Below are 22,948 nucleotides of genomic sequence, written 5' to 3'. Positions count from 1 at the left end.
AAAGATTATTCTTAATAGAGGGAGTATTGATCATTAGGCGGTAGCCATGGGCCGGTGCCCAGAAGTAAATTAGGGGAATTAAACTCACATATTAAGAAGGTTTATTTTCAGAGGCTACTGTAAGACCTGATGTGAAACTGCCAAGCCAGAAAGACAGCGTTGCTTACAGGAGCCACTTACACAGCTTTGTTTGTTATGTTTTAATTCAGTTCAAAAGCATCAGACAAAAACTTTGGGAGCCCTCACAAGGTGCCTGGGGCTGGCTTGGCTTCTGGCGGTGGTGTTCCCCCTGCTCGTTTGTAATGAGTACTCCATGGTTTATTGCTTCCTTTCGATAGCCAGATTAGTTGTCATCTACCTGATTTTCACTTAACGTGGTGATTCCTGACATTTTAAAATTGGCAGATGAAAGAAGGGCTCGTTTAGAATCTTAAGTTTTGTGGCTGAATTTTTCAAGTTTGCTGACAAGCTGTCAGGCTGAATTCTGCTGTTAGCCCCAGAAAGAAAAGCTGACTGTCATTCCCAATATGCAGACTAAAATGGCAATTGTATTTGAAATGCATTGCCAGGTTTCATTCAGAAATCATTTAAATATTTTTATTAGTGATTATTTTTAAGCAAATAAGTATTTTTTCGAAGTAACGTAATTTATCTGTGAAATTATATGGTGGAGCCCTTATATTTTCTTCTAAAGGTGCATGGTTAGTACAACATCAAGCTAATTTCTCATGCAGCTGCAGCGGGTAGTTGGACCGGAGTGGCTGTGGCAGACCCCATCAGCAGTGGGGGGGTGGGACACAGGCTGGGGCACAGCCCATGGGGCTGGAGAGCTGGTGGGGATCTGCTGTGCAGCGGGCATCGCGCAGGGTGCTGAACCTGCTGCTCCTGTGAGGTGGTCCTCCAAACCACCTGGCTGCCGAGGGGGGTGCGGCTAAGCGCCTTTGGGAGGCAACAACGAGTAATCCTTGCGTTTATCCTGTGGAACTTAGAGAACAGTATGTGTTGGCTTTTGGTTCTAATTGATTTTCACATCACCCTTTCAGCTCAGGAGGAGATGCACGTTTATAACAATTTGGAATGAATTAAACTTTATATCCTCAAGTGAAAGGGCTGGTTCCTGGTAGCATTGAAGTCAACAAGGGAAAAACCCAACCTAAATTAATCTTCCATAATTTGCGTGATGATTTTTCAAAGCCAGAGGTGTAGGCGTGTCCTCTGTCTTAGCAATGGGGTTTCAGACTTAGGTTTTGTAGTCCTGCCTACCTTTTGTTATTTCTGATTAGTTTTAGAGGAATCTCAAAGTTTATTTTTGAAGCAGACCACTCAAAAAGATCTACCGAAGTATTGAAAGAACCAGTCTGTTGGCAGTGGGGGTTAGAAGAAGACAGCTTTTTGTATATGCATGTTCCACAGCCATTTTTGATTAATATTGTAGCTTTCTGGCTCATTTGGCTTGAGTTTTATCACAGAAAAAAAAGTTCTTGCACTTTTATAATTAGGATTTTCAGCTCCCCTTAGGTTTTGGTTTTTTCTAAATTAAGTGATTTATTTCTCTTTCTTTCATTGTTTCTTCTGTGAGGTAGCAAGCTCACAGATTTTCATAAATTTCCATAAAGAACCACCTTCTTACCAACAAGAATACCAGTGCCCTTCAATATTTTTATGTGTTTTCAAAATCCTCATCCAAAACACAGGTATTAATTTATTTTGTAATACGCATAATATACAAATGTTATTTTCACAAAAGCGCATAACGTAACTTGAAACACACTTGTTGCTTTTCAAGGCAGCCCCTTTATGTTCCGGTTTAGAGCTGCAATTGCATTTAAGAGACTGTAACTTAAGATGCAAACCTGTGTCGGTAGTGTGGCCTTCTCATTTAATTCTGCATGGCAAGCGTCAAAACAAGTTGCCGGCGCGGTACTAAAATCCCCTGTGTGTTCAGCCAGTTTCCCACCATGGTTCCCGAAAGAAAGGTTTTAGGAGAAAGAGGTGGCGGGGGAGCAGGGAGATGAAAGTCAGCCCTGAAGAGCAGCCTGGAGGTTGTCTCCTGGTGGCTGTCCCCCCCTCTGGGTGCTCGCCCCCCGGCATGGCGGGCAGACAGCCTGGGACCCCTCCGGCGGAGGAGCATCCGCGGGGGTTCGTGGGTTACGCTGCTCATTTGGCAATGCGGACACTGTGTTTTCTTGATGAGCTGAGAAGATGTTGAAGTACCACAGTTTATTTACTTTTACATGATACACAGCTCATCTGTGTTTGTTATTTCAAAAATAATGCAGATGTCAATGGAAAAATGTCAAAGCAGCTGCAACAGTTAAGTTACCTCTAGTCCGTTACATAGTGCTGTTATAGACTGTTTGCTTTCCCTGTGTGTACTTTGTTCTTAACTTCACTTTTCTTTTTCTTATGTTAATATTTGATTGTGCTTTAACGTCATTTTTTAAGACTACATCGTTGCCATTAAGGTTTTCTTGTTCTGAAGCAGCTTGCTCTGCTCTGTTGGACACTTCTCCGAGGCTCTGAGATTCTTCCCATACCGTTCCCAAAAACGTGAACTTCCTTGGGACTAGGCTGCATGCATTCTGGAAATGCTCCCCTCCTCCTGAGACTGACATTTGAACAAATGTTGGGTGTTTTCAAGGCTGGCTTTCAACCATATGGAATGCATATGAGCTCTTCCACTTTGGAATCTTTTCTTTGTATTTTATGGCTTTTCCCTCTTTGTTGCATGTAATTTCTACTGGTCTCATTTTGGAGTAAGGTTAATCGGGTGTCACTTAAGTAATTTACACCTTCTTCATTTCTGTGGTCAACACAGGAGTTACTTTTTCAAGGCGGTTCCTAGATGTTCAAAGGGCGGCTTGAAGGATCCAGCCTGCCCGCCGAAATCCAGAGAGCAACAAGAACAATAGCGGCCCTCAGCCCCTGCACTGCTGTACACCCTGCAGGCTGAGTTTCATGTGGTGCTGGTTAGAAAATGCATTCATAAAAGTATTTTTCCTATTTCTGAGAGAGAAATTAACACCAATTAGACATGCAGATTGCATAAACCTCTAATGAAAGTATTCTAGTTCATTAGAGTAGCAGTGATGTGCTGGCCTGGGAGATGTGAAGTTGCTAAAACTGCGCCCTCCAACCTGGCTGGAAAGAAAGAAAAAGGGAAAATGTAAATTTAAAGATTGGATAAAAGCTGGTGTTTTGCTATGAATTTAATTTGACTGCATAAAATCTAATTAGGGTGGAGGAAGGCCAAGGTGCTTTCTTGAGCCCTCACTCTGTGGCGTTTGCAGCTCCACGTTTCTCCCGCCCGGGGCTCGGGCTCCTGTTTCTCGGGAGGAAGGCTCCCCGGTGCCCCCGGGAAGGGGCAGTCCTGCCCCCACCTTGCAGCACCCCTGGGGCTGTTCCCCCTTCCTCTCCCCGCAGAGCAGGGGCGGCATTGCTCCCGCGGCTGGGCGCAGGCGGAGCGCAGCCCGCCGCCACCGAGGTGGGACACCGGCAGGAGGATTCTCCATCTGGCAACAAATGGCCAATGAGCAGAAATCCAGTTCTGAAGCTGTCTGAGGAATAACTTAGACAAAAGCATCCCTCCTCTCACCTGCGGGGCAGCTCCCTTACAGCTCTTTCCTCAGGAGACGCGCCGTTGGTCTGGTGTCTCCACCGGTGGTGCGCGAGGGGCAAGGAAGAGCTCCGCAACAAACATCGGCTTCAGAGGGATTTAAGTAAGCTGAGTCAGAGTTGGAGTTTTTCATATTGATCGCTTCTCAGTTTTCCCGTTGAGCTGACAAATGTTCCTGAAGGATGTCGCAAAGAATCATCCTCTACTCCGTGAATTTTTATATGTGGAATTTATTTTTTCTCTCCCAGCTGTCGCTGCCTTTTTAAACTGAGCAGAGCAGGGGCACGTCAGCTCTGGGCTGTCCTTTCCCTGCCGGAGCTCTTCCTTCCTCTTCCCACCTCCTTCCCCCCAGAGAAAGTAACTCGGGTAGAAGGTGCCATTTTAACATTTCCCTTGAAATTATTGGATTATTCTAAGACGTAATTTTCTCTCCAAGACTAAATATCAGCCAAGACAAGAATTGCATCCAATTATGCCATTTTCCTGAGCTCAGCTGCAGTTTGGGGGGTGTGGGTCTTAGGTGAAACATTAGTTGATTACAAGATGTCGAAGCTGGTAATGTACAGCCTTTCCTGAGATGGAAGCAAATCTTTGCAATATTTAACAGCATCCACTGCAATGAGTCAGGAGCCACGGAAGCGATTTAAGCCAATTAATCCTTAGTGTTAAAACATATTTCAGTTGAATTTTTTATCAGACATGTGTGGGAAACAGCATGTGAGAAAGAAAGAAATTAGAGATACACTAAATAATAGATGAATGTACCTAGCCAAGGTCTACTGATTAAGTCTTCTTTATTATTGTTGTTATTATTATTATGATCATAAATATTTAGTGCCAGATCCTCAGCTGGAGTAAATTTGCTTAGCTCTATTGAAGTCAATGGAATTGTGCCAGCTTGAATTCGCTAAGGATCTGGCCCTTAATTTTGCAGTCGGAAAATGAGAATATTTTGGGAGGAGGATGACGAGCGCTGTGAGAAGTTTGCTAATGATAACACCGTTTTCATAGTAATTACAGGAAAAAAATGTAAATTGCTATTCTTTTGACTTTTGTAATGAAATTCAAGGAACTACTTGATGTTATTTCATTAGATGTAAATTACTTTTCCTTAAAGTATCTACATGTTAAAACCCTTGCATGTATTAAGGGATATGGCATAGAGACTGTAGGGTTTTTATTTAATTTCTGTGAATGCCAATCTCTTGTACTGGCCTGTCTGCCATTCCTACCTTAAAAATGCTATAATGGCCACAGCATGCTCATTTTACCAGCAGAAGCAGCAATAAATATGTTTGATTTTGGGAATCTGTTTCACACACTGCAACTGGCTGTCCACCATGAGTAAAGCGAGCTGTAATTTAATGTGGTGGCGTATTAAAATCCAACGTGTCATCTCATTTGGCCACATTTTGGAAACATAGCGACAAAGCAGATAGTGAAGCTAGCTAATTCTGTAATTGCTGAAAACCCCAACCCAACAACTTGTTATTTCCATAGTAATAATTGTTCTTCAGTACTGTAACATACTGTGCTAGCCCATCCGGAGTGTGCACATTTAGGTTTAAATACCTAGATTTCTGAAATAATAGCTTTTTAAGTGGAATATCTTGAAGGACTAAAAATAACATCACAAAACAAGTTTGTTATATTCCTAATTGTTTTGACCATAGAATTAATTTCCCAGTCAAAGGAGGGCACCGCTTTTTCATCATTCCCGCTTCAGAATATTCAGCATGTCACAGATGTTCATGAATAATGTCCATTTAAAACTGTTGGCAGTGCGTGCTGGCGAGTTGGCGAGATGAATTAAATGTTGGGGGGATCTGACAGGCAGCACGCTGCTTTGTGATCATTCCAAAGTTCTAATAATCTCCCTCACCTTCCCTGCCTGCCGCTAATGAAAGAGAATAGGTGATTGCACCTCGGGCTATGTTCTGCGCCTAATGACTCCTCCAAAGGCAGATTTATGAAGAAAAAATTAACTTTGAATGAGGATTGAATTGGCCCTGACAGTCTGATAGACTGTGACACAGATTCTGTGGCAAAACAGACGTAGCCCTAATTGATTATCAATATTTTAAGCAAAGTGATGAAAATAAGCATTAAGTGATGAGAAAGGCAGTCTTAATACAGTAGGCAGTAACCGGGATATGGGAAGCCTTCGGGGAGGCCGGCCCCGCTTGCCGGCACGGGGCTGTATCTGTCAGTCCTCACCTTTTGCTTCCCAACACCTCGTGTCCCTGTTCAGGGTGGGTTTTCCTTCCAGATTTCTGACCAGCATGTTAATGCTCCGGACAAGGATGCACGTGCTCCCCTCTCTCTCTTCTCGAGAAATTTGTTTAATATTTAACCCGTTTGGATTGAAGAACAACTTCTGCTGTTGTGCGGTGTGCGGGCTTATGTGATTTCGGATATTCTCTCTTTTGTGTTGTGCTTTCTCATAGACCTGGGTCATTTATATCCAGTAGGCTCGCCCCAAACTGCATTTCGAAAATTATAACAATTAAAAAAAAATGAATTAGTGAAAAAATGCCTGGTTGGCTTTGAAGGATTTCCCTTCGCAAATATGCTGGTTGTACCCCTGGTTAGAACAAGAGGGAGAGAGCTTTTGCATTTCACTTGTGTTTTTTGAGGTGAGTTGCTCGTTAATTGCTGTAACTACCAAAAATATGTTTAATGCCCTAGAAAACCCGTGTGGCCGCGAGCTGGCTAGCTGTGCTGTCGTGGGAGGCATTACGCTGAAGTAAGGGAATTCTTTCCAAAATCGCTAAGGGAAGGGAACTGAGCAGCAGTGGGGTGAAAGCGCCAGGCGGCACCCCCTGCGCCGGGAGGCAGGGCGGGATAGCTGCTCCCTGCGAGGGGGTGCGGGGTGCCCGCCCCAGGGAGAGCCGCGAGGCTGCAGGTAACCCCACGTGTGCTGACAGCCCGCAGAGCTGGGGGGGCGAGCAGGGAGCCCCTGCGCCCCCCCTTAACGCTCCAGCATCTCCAGTATCTGTAATTACCGTCGGTGGCATCGTTAAAGGACCCATAATACTTGGGACAGCGACGGCAGGAACTTCTCCAAGTATTGTCGGGTATTACCGGGCTGCCGTGTAATTAGAGCGGATGGGGCTAAATGGAGCCATCGGGGTGGGAGCAGGGCGCCCTTATCCGTGGGTGAACAGCTACGTGGCCCCCTCAGTGCTTGTGCTATTTACATTTTGGAGAGATGTTATTTTAGTGTGGACCAAAAAGAGAAAAATGTAGGAAAATGGCATCGATCCAGTACGATACAAACGTGTGTGGTGGTGTCACTTCTGGTTTGGAACCAGCGGCTGCTGGGCTGGGCTCCTCTGCTCCTGTCCAAGGAAATCTCAGGGAGAGTGGTTGGTTTGAATTTGTGTTGGCACTTTCAGGTTGTATCACCGCTAACTTTACATGTCAGTATATGAATATTCAGCAGAGAGGATCTCAACAAGCCTCGATAAATTCAATATACTGGAGAAAAATAGCATGTAAATTAAATAAGGCCTTATAAATTAATAATGAATTATACTTTTATTTTTATATGTGAGCTGCCTGAATATTTTATAAATGCAAAAATGTTTGTGTTTAAAAAAATAGTTAAGTCTTTCTGATTAGCACCGTGGTCAGCTTGGCTACATTTTGGATGTGATGCCCATACGTGGTTTTTTGAGTTTGTGTGCTTTCTTTTTTCCAAATGCATCTTGGAATGGGTAGCCTGGATTTTTAAGTTTGAAGAGTTGGAAAGTCTACAATTACATTGGACTTTTATTTATTATTTTTTCCCCAAGCAGCTTGCATCTTGCCTTTGGTGGGTGCTCTGACACTCCTTGTAGTTTTACCAGTAAAACAAATTGCATCCCAGTGTGGGGCTGAGCCTCTTCTGTGCATCTCCCGTGGTGGTGGGAGAGGGCTGTGCCGGGGGGCCTTCCACGAGCCCCAGCCCCTTTGCACCCCCAAAACAGCACCTGCCTTATTTCTACCTTGGAGTAATTCATATTTTCCTGATTCCTTTTAATTAACATCTTTGCTTGAAGCGCACTTTACCCTGGCCCAGTGCAAGGCTGATCAGGATTAGAGCGTTGCCCCACCGTGCCCCCCGGCTGGGGAATGGCTCCATGCTTCCCAAGCCCCAAGCGCTTCCAGCTCCCCAGGGGTTCGCTTCTGTGTCCCGGAGGGTGCCAGTGCCTGTGCTCACTGATGGAGCTGCTGAACCACGCTGGAGCATCCTACTCCGGCGCCAGATCTTGCTGCCAGTCTCATTGCCGTAGAGCGTAGGTATGGCTTTGGCCAACGCTGGAACACCTGAGGCACGGGAGGGAATGCTCCTGGCTCCTGCGCTGGCTCCAGGTGCGTCGTGCCGCTTGCTGCATGCAGACGGGGGCCACGGGGCCGTGTGTCCGGGCGTTTTCTGAGCGGTACCCACAAGCAGTGAACAGGTCTGCATTCACGTCTACAAAAATATTAACGCAGACAAACGCTGCGGTTACCTACAGAGGGAAATTGATAGTGAAAGCCGAGGGAAAATCGGGATCTCTCTCTGTATTGCAAAATACATGAAGAGAAACTGCTGTGATTTTAAATTGAAGTTCGTTTTTGTTGCTGTTAATTTTCCATTTTTCTAATACTCAATAATTAAGAGAAGATAATATTATACATATGCTGTAGGAGTGTGTCCTGTCTCTGTGGCTTGGGAGCCATGTTCCTCATAGCTGTAGCAGGAATGATGATACCCATACATCGAGTCCTTACAAAAGCATTGAAAACCACTAGTTTCAGTGGCTCTCAAGCGGAGACGGGCTGATCCACATCACTTATGCTATTTAGAAGTTGATTTATTTGTGAAGACCATTTGTTTTCTCTCATTTCTTTTTTCTTTTTTTTTCCTCTGCCTGGAAAAGCTGCTTTTTTTTTTTTTTTTTTTTTTTTTTGTTTTGTTCTGTCAGATGTAGTCTCCAAAGAGGTTGTACCAGCGTTTCCTGTTAGCATAATGTCATGCAGTAAGACAGCATGTTTTAATACAGAACCTATTGATTTTTGCAGCGTGTTTTTGTACATCTTCATGGTAAGCTAAGGGTGGCCGTTGGCTCCTAGTGCCATTTGCACCGATTAGAATGTTAGAAGTATTAGCAGGGCTAAGAGACCAGCAAAGAAAAGGTATTGTTAGTAGAGTTAACTGGTTATAGCTTAACAGTATAGTTAAACAAGTACTTTTTGTCCAGGTTTAAGATATTTTAGATGTTGGTTTTTTTTATTTCAGTATGTAGCATTAGGCAAAGATAAACCTTGCAGGCATGTTTGCACACACTGTACTTTGAACCATTTAAATTATTTGCTGGATACAGACTGCAGTTAGAGCAGCAAATTCAGGGATTCCGACAGAATTCTGCTGCCAGACCCTGTGCAAACAGGGGCTGAAGTATCTGGTTCAGAAACCACGGGGCTGCTCAGCGCTGGGCTGCTCCTGCCTGCTCCCACGGGCGCGTGATGCCTCTCCTCCACGTGCTCGTGTTTGTTTCTCTTGGTTATCGCTTGCATTTAGGGCATTTTGATGCCTTAACTACCTTCGCTTTGCTCTCTTGCTGTGCAGCACAAGCAAGCGTGAGCGTGCGTTACCGTCCTTTGTAGAGGGAAGATCTGCCCCCTTCCTGGTGTCCATCCCAGGCTGTGCTCGCCCACCGCGTGAGCAGGTCGCTGCTGGCCCATGGCAGAGGGCCACGTGGGCATCCAGGGCACCGTGCGCCGGGTTTGAGATGCTCCGGTACACGCTGTGCTGGGTCCTTGGGGCTCTGGCCGAACTTGAGGAGTCCGACAGCCACAGAACTCTGTCACAGTGACTGTCCTGGATGCTCTGCCACTTGAAATACCACATCGCCATTTGAAGTATGCCGTTCTGGGGCAGTGCTGACCGCTTCCACACAAACAGTTCACCTGATAAGGCACTCACCTGCCCGCGTCACTAAGGCAGAAAGGCGAACTCGATGCGGGTTGACCCTGTGAGGACTTGGGGCATCCTGCCCATGCCCCAGGCTCCCGTGTTGGAGCGTGACAGCAGCTGGAAGCTGGCTGAGTAAAACTTTTTTCTTTTTTTTTAAAGAGGTGGTTCTGAAATTATTCAGAAAACACCTGATGCAGCGGATGGAAGAAACCTGAGGGCATTGTTAGGATTTGCGAGTTTGGTTGGAGCCGTGCGTGTTGCACTTAGGAACTTGTTCAAATTATTATTATGTTAATTTGCATTTCATCAAATGTCAGTATTTTGTTTTTCCTTTGTGCAGTGTCATTAGGCTGTACATTTTTAACAATCACTTATCTCATTTTTGTTGTATAAGCACGTTCATTTCAGTTTTGAAAAGGAGTATAAAAAGTACTTTTGCTTCTGTTCATAAAGGCTTTTTTTCACTCCACCTTGAAATTTGTCAGGCTCATTGGTGACCAGCCTTTTCCTTTAATCATAGCACCAAGAGCTTTTGATTAGAGAATTTTTTGTCAGGCTTTAATGCACCCGTTATCTGTGGGCATGACCCTAGTTTTAGTTGGCTGAGCAAGTGGTGTCTTCAAAGCCGTGTAGGGTGTGGCGGAATTTGGGATTAGACAACAAAATTGTAATTGAACCTCAGGTTCTCCTGGGGCTTCCCTGGTGCTCCCCCGGCAGCCAGGAGCCTCCCGTGCTCTGCCAGCCAAGTGCGGCATCACACAGGGTGTTTTTATTTTCTCGCTGATTCTCACCAGTGTGACTGTTTGCATAACTATTTGTGCAAACTGTGTAGCTAAATAGTTAGTGGGTGGTGTGGCCGATTTCAGAAGGCTTTGAATGAAGCGCACTGATCAGATAGTGCCAGGAGGTGGCTGGTTGGAAGGCAGAAGGCACAGAGTAGTGGTGCCACTGTTAAACATTAAATAGACGTTGTACCGTGTTGGTGAGGAATTAAGACCATTTGTAATGTTTTGAGCTTGAAGTATTTTCCAAAACCTACGAGGCTGTTCATTATTTTTTAAAAGAAGAATTCTTTTTTTTGGTTTCTTTTTGCTTTCCTGGCTTTTGTTTGTCATTTTAAAAAAAATAATGTTATAGGAGAACAGAAAACATGTCATGTGATTTAGGAGGGACATAGATTATTAACTGCTTATTAAAATACTTGTATCAAGTTCCTGAAGTGAGAGGGTACATCTTGGGAGACTTTCTTTTCTGTAACAGAGTAGCAGTTTAGAGGGAAGAGGGCTCTGAATTAATAGCGTTTGCTAAGAAGAAAGAATTAGCAAAGAAAATCTAGGCAAGTATATAAAGTTTGGCTGGGAAAATGGACAGGAACCTGAAATTCTGTGTCAGTGAGTGTGTGGTGCATAGGTAAGTAGAGTGCTTGAGTGGCAGGGTGTCTGAGCGTGAACCAGAAAATTTCTGCAAAATATTGGTAACACAAAGTGTGGTACAGGTCAGGGAAGCTAATGAAGTTAGTAAAGCTCTGCTGATTTACACCACCTGGTATTATCGCCCAGTGCTTCTCTACAGCTCTCAACTTGCTCTTCTCGAGTCTTACATTTAATTTCTGATGTCTCATACCATCTCCAAATTTTACAGTCAGCGTAGTGATAATGTCGAGGAGACATATAAACATCCTCTCCCTTCCCAAACTGGAAAACACACAAATTCATCCTTTCTCTTTCTCTGCCTTTCTCCTTTTATTTTTTCTTCTCTTTTCTCTTTTCTTCTCTTTCCTTTCACCCCAGTTTTTAGCGTAAGCCCACGATCAGCTGCCGTTGCAGGTCGGCACTGAACGGGTTAAAGCAAGGCAAAGGAGTGGACCTGTTCATCCCCCCAGCCCTGGCCCTGGGGAATGACCTGCCCTTCATTGATCCACAGTTGCTGATCTGTACTTAATAATTGCTCCTCAACAGGAACCGAAGTTGCAGGTCTGGCAGGCAACCTACGTTTCCATTAGGGATCTCTCCTGCTCCCGACAGCTCAGACTGTCGGCTGCCTCCAGCGCTCCCCAAATCCATGGCCACCGTGTGTGCTGCTCTGGAGGGGGCTGGGGTACCGGGCGGGGGGGGTTGCCGGCTCCAGTTAGGTGGTTGTCAGGTTTGGGAAGCAGGTGGAATGAAGCTGACCGAAGAGCTAGCCTGAGCTTCAACACGCATTAGCACGTTCGGAGTTTAGGTTATTGGTTCATATGGAAACATGAAACGTGTTTTAGTTTGTTTGGGGTTTTTTATTAATAGAGAAGGTCCTTAATCTAGATTAGTTTAATTAAATGTTAGTGCCTTCGTTGTGATTTAGCAATGTTGTTCCACTTCTGCATTGTGTTTATTTGTCTGAGTAGCATGTCCGTAGTCTTTGCTCATAGTTTATTCCCAGCACAAAGACAGGATTTATTTCTTCTTCCTTTGTGCTGCATCCAGCACAATGGGCTGCTGGTCCCAGGCTGGAACAAGCCCTTCCATAGGGGGCACCTGGAAATTACTAAAATGCTCTTTCATCCCATTATACTTGTCTTAATAGTCCACTGGCTACTACCAAATATCTGCATTTCACAACTTTATTGTTTTAGTGTAGGTAAACATCTCAAACATCTTCTGTATATCATTTTCCCATCCTTCAGAGAAAAAAAAAATCAATAGAATTGTAATTTTATCTGGGGTCGGACGAGCTCTTAAATGCTGCAAGCTCGAGCACCTCTTTATTTATTTATTTTATATTTTAGAAAGCTTTGTAAGCACCCAGGCTTTTGTCATGCTAGCTGTTTATCCATGCAGGAAGCCCAGCTGCAGGAGCAATCTCAGCACTCCAACTACCTGGATCAATTAAAACCAGACTTTTGCTGAAGTGACTTCTTTGATCTGCTGGGGGTGATAAGCAGCTGTCTGTCCTCCTCTGGCTTAAGGAGGGCGCATTGCAGGAGAACTGGGTTCTTTTCCACACACCAGGTCTTGTAAGTGGTCAGCGTGGGCTGTCTGTGGTCATTAACACCCTAAAATGCGGGGTGAGGGCACAGCAGCGCACACAGCGGAGAGGGTGCGTTATATTTTGGAATAAGTTGTTAGAATCTTTTCATAATTGCAACCTGATTTGAGCAAATTAAATCTAGGGCTTTAATGCTTTGCCAGTGAATAATGACAGAAAATTTAAAATATTTCAAGAGAATTTTTAGCATTAAAGTCTTCAAGCAACACATGGTTTCAGTGACTTCAGCTGGTTGTAATGGACAGTGCCCTATAACCTCAGAGATGTGCTGCTCTGCAGATTTATGGGGTAAGTTAAATTGTTGTTAATGAGCAGTTCTGAGCAGAGAATTGTCCTCGTGAAACTCCCTAAATTGCTAGATTGTCCGTATAATTAACCAGGACTTGAAAGGACAGCTCTGTTTCAGCTAGCAGAAGTTTCCACTGTAGTTACAGGGGTTAGAAATTAGCAATTTAAAGCTAACGAACACAAACTAGAGATTTAGTCACAGACCAGCAATATCTTTTATGTGTGTTTTAATATTTTTCTGCCTTGGATAACCATTCAGATATCCAATGAATTGTTCCTGTGCAGCAACAAATCGGTGAGGAAGAACAAAGTAGCATAGTGGAATAGATAAATCAAATTTAGGCATGGTAGTTTATTGAATCTAAATTGTGCCCAGTTGGCCCAAGAGCTATATAAGCAATCCATCTTGTGTTGATAATGGAGGTTCTTGAAATCCACCTGATGTTTGCATTATTAAATTTCAGCCTAATGAGCTCTACTAATACATACTGAAGACAGTTGTAAGGAGTAGAATGTGAATCTGAGCGGGATAATTTGAAAGAAACATAAGCTGAGCATTTTACATGACTCAAGGGGTATATCTACAATTACACATATAACCAAAATTGAATTTAAATGGGATTTCTATTATCCTTGTCCTTTTACCAAGGAGAATAAAGTGTAAATGAAGTAAAAGTCTTTAGAGTTACTAGCAGTTTGTTTTTATTGTCTTAATTTAATAGATTCTTGTAATGATCTTCACTGGCAGAAAAGTTTTAATATTTCATGACTTCAAATGTAGTCTAAATATGAGTAAAAGCATGTAAATGGAAACAGATGTCTGTGTAATTACTTCTATCGTTCTGTAACACCCCTGTTTAAGTTGTATATTTTAAGAATCTGTAGCTACTGGCTGCAGAGGGACACCAGTCGGAAAGACCCCTTCACACCCACCCTGAAATGAATTTGATTTTCATAAATTACTGGTTGATTCAGTAGGTGATAGGACTAAGCATCTGTAAAACTGAATTGTTTGCTATTTGTGCCGCCGTTTACAGTGATTTTATTGCATAAGAAGGCCTGGTTTAAGTTCTAAATTCTGTTGCTTTTGGGTTCTTTTCCTTTTGACATGGTGATACTTTCCAAAACTTAATATTTCATCAAGTATAATGCTATTAGAGACTTATTCTCGCTTAGTTCACTCATCAGGCAGTGAGATGGCAATAAAAGAGAATGGCTCCTTTGAGACATTAATGCTTTGGAATAAATGATGTGCTAGAACAGAAATTTAATTAATTTACAGAGTATATTGATAGTCCCTTGTTACTGTGCTGTATATTTTTAATCTTCTTTAACATCTGTAGTAAAGTGTTTGAAAACCCCTGCAGTTGAGCAACTAGTAGATAATTAAGTAATAAGGGAAGAGGTTTCTGGAGGGAAAAAGATTCTTTTTAAAGAATACTGTCATAATATGAATAAAGTACTACTGCTGTGATTTGCAATGAAGTGAAATTTGTATACTACCTAATTTAACACTAAGTGATAGGTATTTGACTCCCATTTTAAATGCTAGCTGCAGCTCTGCATCCCTGAAAACACTGGTTTGTTTCTGTTTTATCCTCAAAAGAGGTCTTACGGATTACTCGCTATGGCAGCAAATCTTCTGTTTCCAAATGAACTGTGTTTGTTTCTGTACCGTTTGGTTTGGGGGCAGGTAGGGTGGGGAGGTTTGTGTGTAAGGAAAAAAACTCTTAAAAGTTCTGCGTAACAAGAAATGGGTGCAGAGATTGGTACTGAGCGAGTACTGCGCGCAGCAGCTGCCCTCCAGAATGCCACGTGTGCTGTTGTCTTCACCGTATTAATATCTTCAAAGAAAACACGTTAAGAACCAAATTCTGTTCTTTCATGCGCATCGACTTCATTGTGGGACCTACAAAAAGGAAACTGGTTTAAACCCCAGGAAATCTTGTTTGGCAAGATAAATTAACTAATTATAACACTTGTTGTGTTTCTTTTCTTTTTAGCTAAAGCAGATGAAGCATTAAAGGCCAAAGAGAGAAGTGAAGAAGAAGCAAAGAAAAGGAAGGAAGAAGGTAATGTGTGTTTTTAAATCCGTAAGAAACTAAAATCCAGTAAGTGGCAAACTATTATTTTTAAGGGACCAGGTTCCAGCAGGGCTCCGTGACTTTCTTACAAGGGCATCTGAAGCCGAGGTGGCCAGCCTGGCACTCCTCAGGTTCGCTGCAGCTTTCTGCTCCTGACCTGTCAGATGAACAAGAACTGTTAAAGGCACCAGAAATTTCAGCCACATGAAAAAAAATATTTTACCTGCCATTAAAGCAACCTAATAATTTGAGACAAAGTTATATGTTAAGACCTTATGGCCAGCCAATACCGCTGGTTTGTGGCTATGCTGCTCGATTAAATCAGTAAAGCACAGCAATTAATTTTGTCAGTGTATTAGTCTGTGTGATGTCAGAGTGAGCTAATCTCTTTCCTGATGAAATCTGGTGCACTGAAAGCTGGCAGAGTCTGAGCTGTTTTCCTTTGCTGTACAGTAGGTGGAAAGTTAATGTATAGTGCCTGGGTAATTAAACAAATGTATTTTGCTTGTATGTTGGGGAGTAATGGGAAGAGACATTTTCAACAGCATGACGGAGCCAATGCAAACAATCTGAGGATCCTCAAGGTTCTCACTTCAGCTGTGATAGACAGAGAAAGTTTCTTAGCTATTCAAATTAAAATGAATCATTTAGTTGTCGGTGACATCCATTATATTTTTGCATTGACTTAAATATAAAAAAATATAGTGAAGATCTTCACTGCCTTGCGGTGGTTTTACTCTGGAAATACATGTTACCACACACTGGTCACTGCAGTGAACTTTCTCTTCAGCGTATTTGGTTTAAATGATGTATTTCAGGCTGCAACTGGTACTTAATACACTGAACAGTCTCCGCGTAAATGTGTTCCTGATCCTTCTGGCACTGCGCCCCTTGCCCGCCTGCCTGGGATTGCGTGGATGTTCACTCAGTGTTTTAACCACCCCATAAATGGGACCTGGGGTTGAAGGTGATGTCATGTTGGAGGAGATCATGTGTATTGAGGGTGGGAGGCGCTGGCCCAGGCTGCCCAGAGCAGCTGTGGGTGCCCCGTCCCTGGCAGGGCTCAAGGCCAGGCTGGACGGGGCTGGGGGCAACCTGGGCTGGGGGGAGGTGGCCCTGCCCGGGGCAGGGGGCTGGAGCTAGGTGGGCTTTAAGGGCCCTTCCAACCCAAACCGTTCTGTGATTTTTTCAGAGCTGGCCTTTTGATGGATTAATTTACTATGAAAATCAGTGTTGTGCCCAAATACCCATCATATTTTGGTTAGGGCCTGGGTGTCATACATGGAGGAGACTGATAGGCAGTAAAACTGTTTATGACAGCTTGAAATTTATGGAGAAGTTAAGAGGCTGAGATATTTTTAATTCCCTGTGTCATATGATAACAAAATCATTAGGCTAAACCAAAGCAGGAGAAGACATACGAAAGGGAAGAGGTAGTAGGGTGCTGGAGTATACAGCAGAGGGAAGAAACCCCCACATGTTGTATGGACAGTAGCGGTGCTTGCGGTTTTACTATGCCATCTCCTCCGGTCCTCCCAAAACACCACCTTTCTTTCCGGTCTCTCTAATCTTATTGAAAAGTCTCCTTGCGTCTGCCCTCTCTTTTCCTGAGCATGCCAGGCTGAACTCCAAGGTGAGGACAGGAACTGGTTTTTTGCATCTGTTGTGCCTGCGTCTCTTCTCATCTCTCCTACTCCATCCGGGTACCAGAGCCTGAGTCCCCTTCCACACGTGCTGTATTTAACCCCCACTGCACTGCCTTCTATTTAAGAATCTCACCAGTTTCCTGGCAGCAAGTTTCCTCCTTATCCTGCTTTGACACCCTTGTTTTCCAGGAATCCTTCCTAATGACCAAGCGGTCTCAAACAGGTAATCTCTGCTTACGTTTCTTTCCTGGAATTGCCATACCACACTCGGTCTGAGCGCTGAAGTCCTTCAGGGCTCCAAAAGCTCTGAATTTTATGGAAATCTTTTACATATTTGTTTTTGGAACAGGTGGTTAGCAAGATTTTTGGGTTAGAAAAATCCATCTTACCTGTTCCCACGTTGCCGTCTCTTATGTACTGACTTCAGGTGCTGTTTCTTTGGTTACAATCAAATTTCTCCGATTTTCTTCCTTACCGATTTTTTTTCTTCAGCTGGAACTCCAGCCTCAATAATTTCTGTAGGCAGTTTAAAGCTTATTTGCACTTCAGGTATAAACAAGCTTCTTCAAATCCTCATGTGTGAATGAGAAAATTAAGTATACTTTGCAAGTGTGATTCAGCTGGTTGCTATCCTACAGGATTTATACGTTTTTACATGATTTCCCACCCCCTGTTTGTTTCTAGATTTAGATGTCTTTAATAAGCTCCAAATTGTGGGACTTAGAGTGAAGTATGCTAAGTATGTATTTCAAAACTCTAGTGTAATCTTTATTAAAAATGCATGTGATTGATTCCCTTAATCTGTTTTTCGTTTTGCTTGTTTTGTTCCTCCCTCCCCACCCCCCCACCCCCCCCCCCAAAAAAAAAAAAAAAAAAAAAAGTCCCAAGTTTGGGATGACAGTGCTTCAGAGCTGTGATGCTCTGGTGCAGCTAAGCGTGACGATTCCTTGAATACTTTGCAACGTATCTAAAATAGTGTCCAGAACACTTGCAAAATAAAATGTACTGCCTCTAATTTGTCTTGTTGATAAAGTTAGCAGAGTGGATTTAATGAATATAAAATTGCATGATGATTAAGACCTGGCATGGGGCTGCACCGGGTGTTTTGAAAAAGCCCCGTGTGGTGTCCTCCGTGGTGTCCTGCGCGGCGTCCCATTGCGGATGGCTCATGTGCTGGCAGCCACTTTGCTACAGCGACTGGAGGGGTGGCTGTGGAAGGGCGGAGGAAAAAAAAAAAAGTGTTGGTTAGTGAGTGAGAAACAATGGTGACTGACAGCGAAAGCAGGAGGAAAACTTCTTTTTGGTTTATTAATAAGCACTAGAGAAACTGTCCTGTGGTGTCTTTGAAAAAGTTGTAAGGGTGTTGCACTGTTCTAAAATGAATAGAAAATGTTTCCTGAAGAGAAGCTTGTTAAATAAAACCCATCAATTTGTTTAGAGGAGTTAGCTACCAATTAAGAATGAAATATTTTATTTTCCCCCCAAAATACCTGGTCTTATTAAATTGTCTATCAAGCGTTAAGCATACCAACGCCATGCAAGGTACCTGGAGAAATTGTACAGTGAAAACCACCAGTTTTGTGTAGTTTTGTGTCCCGTATGCACTCACAAAGAAGACATTTCTCCTCCTGGCACTCACCCCGGTGTGTGCTGGAGCGCGGCCCCTGCCCCTTGGCCCCACCGTGCCCTGGGCACCTCGTGCTCGCCGCAGGAGCTTGGCGCAGCCTGTGCTGGTTCTCGCTTCCTCACGCAGCTTCTGCAGCCGCGTCCAAACCGCTGTGGCTGCCCTTTGTGGCTGACAGCTCGGCGCCCGCTGGCAGGTGTGACCCGGGTGTGCAGCGCTATGTCTTCTGCTCCTGTGCCCGGCTTCCCCATGCTTGGCGAAATAAAGCCTTGTGATTACTTCACACGCTTGAGAGTGATCACGGGTTTGTTTTCTATTTGGGATTACGTAGAGAACAATTTTGTATTTTCGATCATTAAATTCTCACCAGATTAGCTTCTATTGCATGAGTAGGGGAGGGGGTGTGAAAAATCAATTCTTTTGGATATTTTTTTTAATTCATACAATCACACAACTATTTTATTATGTGCATAATTGTTCATAGTGATTCCCTGCCTGCTTCCCCAAGCCCTTCTGGTTGAAAAGTTAATAATGAAATTGTGTAATTCCTGTAATGTCCGGTTAGGCAGGTTGCCCCGTTTTGGCACTTGTTGCCCAATGAACCCTTATTCTGTCTGTTCAGCTTCAGACAAGTGTTTTCCTATACCCGTAGGTTCATCAGTAAGTGAATTTTCAAAGAAATTCTAGATTTTAAATTTTTTAAAAAAGGTTTAAGTCTCCAATATTCACCATCTTATGGTTTACAATAGGAATGCCATCCCGGAGCTGCCAGGCTGTGCGGGCAGCGGGTGCCTGCAGCACCGTTGCACCCTTTGCCCCGGACAGTTGCATCCTCACTGCATGGCCACCCGCTGCGCGCACTGCGGTCTGGCCTCAACCATGAAGGCTGGGCATCGCCCCCGCCCTATAGTGAGGGTGTCTGAACATGGCGCTTATTGTAATTTTATTGCCAAATCAGGTGTGAGATTAGATGTTGGATGTTACATGTAATCTGCTCAGAAATCAAATTATTTGACCTCCAAGCCCACCAATGCCCCCTCCTGCTGGTTTGCTGTTAAATATGCAGCGTTTGCCTGTCATGAATACAAATCGAGGACAAATTAGAATCTACAGACAGCTGACCTGAGCTCCGGATTAGAGACTGGGGGCTTGTGCTGTTTTAAATCTTTTAATTACCATAGTCCCTATAGCCAGTTGAAGGACACAGAGCAAAATGGTATTTTTTTTTTTTTTTTGGTGACAAAAAAGCAAAGAAAGAAAGAAAAAGGCTCTCTCCGTCTCATTTGAATTTTTCAGTTTGATTACATTTGCACTTCCATTGGAGCTATGCTAATGTGCTGCACGAAATTAGGTCTATTAACAAAAAATGCGCTTTTTTACAAGAGTGTTTTCAGTGGAGGGCTTTTTCTACCTTGTTTTTGTTTACTGGTTCCCGTTCAGGACTTGCCTGAGAAATGGCATCCAAACTGGGACGGGGCCGTTGCTGTTGGGGCTGCTTCTCGCCGGACTGGCAAGTGCGAGGGAGCCGAGGCCGGTACCAGCAGGAGCCAAAATAAAGCAGGCGGTGGGCTGCGAGAGGAGCGTTCCCATGCCTCGGAGGGCATTGCTGTGAGCTTGTCGGGTCGTTTCTCTTAGTACACCAGGCATTGCAGTGTTCTTAAATTTCTGATGTCACATGCACGGTGGCGCACACCCTGCGGGGGGGCTGGGGCTGCTGCGGCACGGCAGGCGCTGGGACGGCGTGCTGCCCACCCTGGGCATGCACGTACGGAAGGGTTTGCGGCAGATCACGAGGAAAAGAAGTTTTCCAGGGTGCAGCTAAATATGGTTTGTGCTTTTGACATCATTCAATAGGTAAATTGATGTGATGGTGGTGCTGGCGCTGGGGCGGGCATTGTTCTGATGCCTTTATCCTGGAATTTGCATTTTCTGTTTCTCGTGTGTGTTGGCCCGGTGTTGAATTGATTAGTTATGCCTACCCAGTAAGCAGTGAAACATTTTTATATACTCTGGGGAAATAAATTTGGCAGAAAATCAGCATGAGTAGATTTAATTATCACTCTGAGACCTTTTCCTTTTCTGGCTTAGTGATCCTGAAACTCTGTGTGTTTCACTGAAATCTGTGTGGACGCTAAGCTTCGCTTCCCAATTTGTTCCTCCACGCAATGATAAGCCAAGCAATTACTGGTTTATTGATTTTTCATCATGGCAAATTTAAAGTTGATTTTTTCCTGAAAAGGCAGGGGTGATTAAGTGTTTCCCCTCGGTTTAGTACAAGAGAGCTATGTGGCAGAATCTAATATCCCTGAGGTCAACCTCTGCAGGCAGATAATACGGTGTCTTGGCCACGTGTTAAGGAGAGAAATCAGGGCTACAAATGTGATAGGATATATGTGGAGACAGTTTAATTTGTTCCATTTATATGAACAAGTCGTGTGGCACATGCTTGGAAAATATCATTTTGAATAGGCTTGGAAATGAAGCCCACGTGGGCAGGAGGAACAGGTGAATGCAAACGAGAGAGGTATTAGAGCATTTAGTGCTGGGAGACAATTGTCCGTTAAACAGAGAAACAGAGCAAATCCCTGATGGTGTTCGCAGGGGGATGGAGATGAGGATGTACCTGAAGCCTTCCCGTGGCAGGGCAGGCGCTGCAGCCTTCGGGCAGGGTTTGGGACATGTGCGTTAATAGGATTTAACTCAGGGCAGGAAAATTGTGCTGTGCACAGCTCACATAACATGTTGCTGTACCCTAAATGGACGATTAAAGCAATATGCTTAATTGGTTTGGTTAAATCGGTGGGTATGTGCACACAGTAGGTGGCTTTTGAGTATCTTTTCTCCTTTGTATTTCATATGAAATAGGTAAATCTAAAGTGGTTTTGGAAGGAAAGGTAACGTGCATGTACTTAAGGGGTCATTTTGCTCAGTTTGGGAAGAATCTCAACAGTGTCTCAGGTACCTGCTGCCGCTGAACTCAGAACTGCAAAGGGGCAGCGTCAGTGAGGGGCTGCTATGAAGAGAAGGTGCAATGGTAAAGGTTTTTCTGTTTGGTGGAAAATGTATGAAATGTGGTTTCTATAACTGTGGTGGGCCCAAGTTGTAATATCTGAATCCAGATTTTCAGTGCCTCGAAGCCTGGCTTTGGTTTGGCTGAAGTGTTATCATGAAACCAGCACAGACCCTTGTCCTGAATCGTCCCTGTCCATCGCATGGTCTTGGAGCTGCAGTTTTGATTTGGAAGTCTCCTGTCCTACCATTTCAGCTTCTCTCAGTAGTAGTCTTAGAAATTCAGAAGAAGAAATGAAGAATAACTCCCTTTTTACTAAATAGCATGAACAAAACGCTGTTTTACTGAGATTGTTTAATTAGAGATTGAAAGCATCAGAAGATTTTCTTCTACCGTGGTTTCTGCATGTGGCTACTGCCTGGTGTTTCACCGGCGTGATGCAATTAGCGCTGTCCTGTACACTCATACTGGCTTACGGGACTCTTGGTGGCAACAAACCAAGATCAGAATTTCCTACCAAACCCCTCCGCAGATAGCTGGTGCTGCAGGGAGCGCTCCCCTCTGCCTCCTGCGCGCGCTGCTTCACGAGCAGGATGAGTGCATCCCAGCGCCTCGGCAAACGCAGGTGCCTGAAAGGCTGAGGACTTACAGCCCACATGGATTTGGAGTGATGGGGGGGGGTCACAAAAGAAAAGTTAGTGCGTACGAGAAAGCCTGGAGGGCTCAACATATAGAAGATCCCTTAATTATAAAGTCTGCACATATCCCAGCTGATAAGCTCTATTTTTTTATACTCATCTTTAACCTGTTGGGCAAGAGTTCTCACGTCGTGGGATCTAACCAGTAGTCTGTCCATGGGAAAGCAGCTGTTTTACTTAATGCTTCCTTTTAGTAAAAGTTAAAAGACTGCACCTTGAGGTAATTGGTATTAAAAACACAGGTTGAATCTGCTAAGAAAAGATTTGATTGCATGAGGTCAGGCCATGTAGCTGTAATAAGTTAAAGTGCTTTACTCAATGATATAGAAATATATCAGGATGCCCTTAAGTTCATCAGTTATTGCCTTAGGTCATAGTTTATGTTCAGTAAATTTTATTGAAGTTCATTGTTACGGCAATGACTTGAACTCAGCCTGTTAAATCTCCAAATTATTTAGTCCAGCTAATATATTTAGTATAGATGCATGAATTTTTATTTCTTACTAAAATTGTAATTTCAAATTTTCCAGTTTTGCCTTCATAATGGCAGATTTTCAGCAAAGTGTAAGTCTCTGCAGCCTCACCCTTTGTGTCCCTTGTGTGTGAATGTTGCTTCATTAGTCTGACACAAACACCTGGTGTTGCGCTTCCAGTCTCTGGAGGATGTTTCAGCATCTGGCACACACTGTGATCTTTTTTTATGTGTGTTTAATCTTTTTATTGACGTTTTATAATTAAAAGTAAGCAGAAACAAATCAAGGGTAATATAAAAATGTGAAGTTTTGCACAGTTGCGGTGGCATAGTGCAGCAAATTAGGAAGAGCATCCAAATAACAGTAAAAATTGTGAAGGATGGAATTGCAGTATGAAACATGGCATCTTTGCTGGCCACCCGCTGTAGCCGTGTTCTTCCTCAACAGAGCTGATCATCAGAAAAGGGGATCGATAGACCCCCATAGGTAATGGCTATTGGACTGATCAATTCCAGGCTTTTTATTAAAGCTTCTGTAATTA

The 22,948-nt window shown here is 43.7% G+C and overlaps 1 protein-coding gene across 1 annotated transcript in view; it reads left to right on the top strand.

Annotated features, from left to right (window-relative positions):
• The window catches only part of RSRC1 (arginine and serine rich coiled-coil 1), a 170,195-nt gene that overhangs the window by 124,697 nt on the left and 22,550 nt on the right, over nucleotides 1-22,948 (top strand). Inside the window, exon 7 of the mRNA XM_040613202.1 lies at nucleotides 14,876-14,944. Within this exon, the coding sequence (XP_040469136.1) occupies nucleotides 14,876-14,944 (69 nt within the window). The remainder of the gene's footprint in view (nucleotides 1-14,875; nucleotides 14,945-22,948) is intronic.

Source organism: Falco naumanni, chromosome 13, assembly GCF_017639655.2.
Source record: "Falco naumanni isolate bFalNau1 chromosome 13, bFalNau1.pat, whole genome shotgun sequence".
Lineage (NCBI taxonomy): Eukaryota > Metazoa > Chordata > Aves > Falconiformes > Falconidae > Falco > Falco naumanni.
This window is presented reverse-complemented; position numbering and strand designations above follow the sequence as displayed.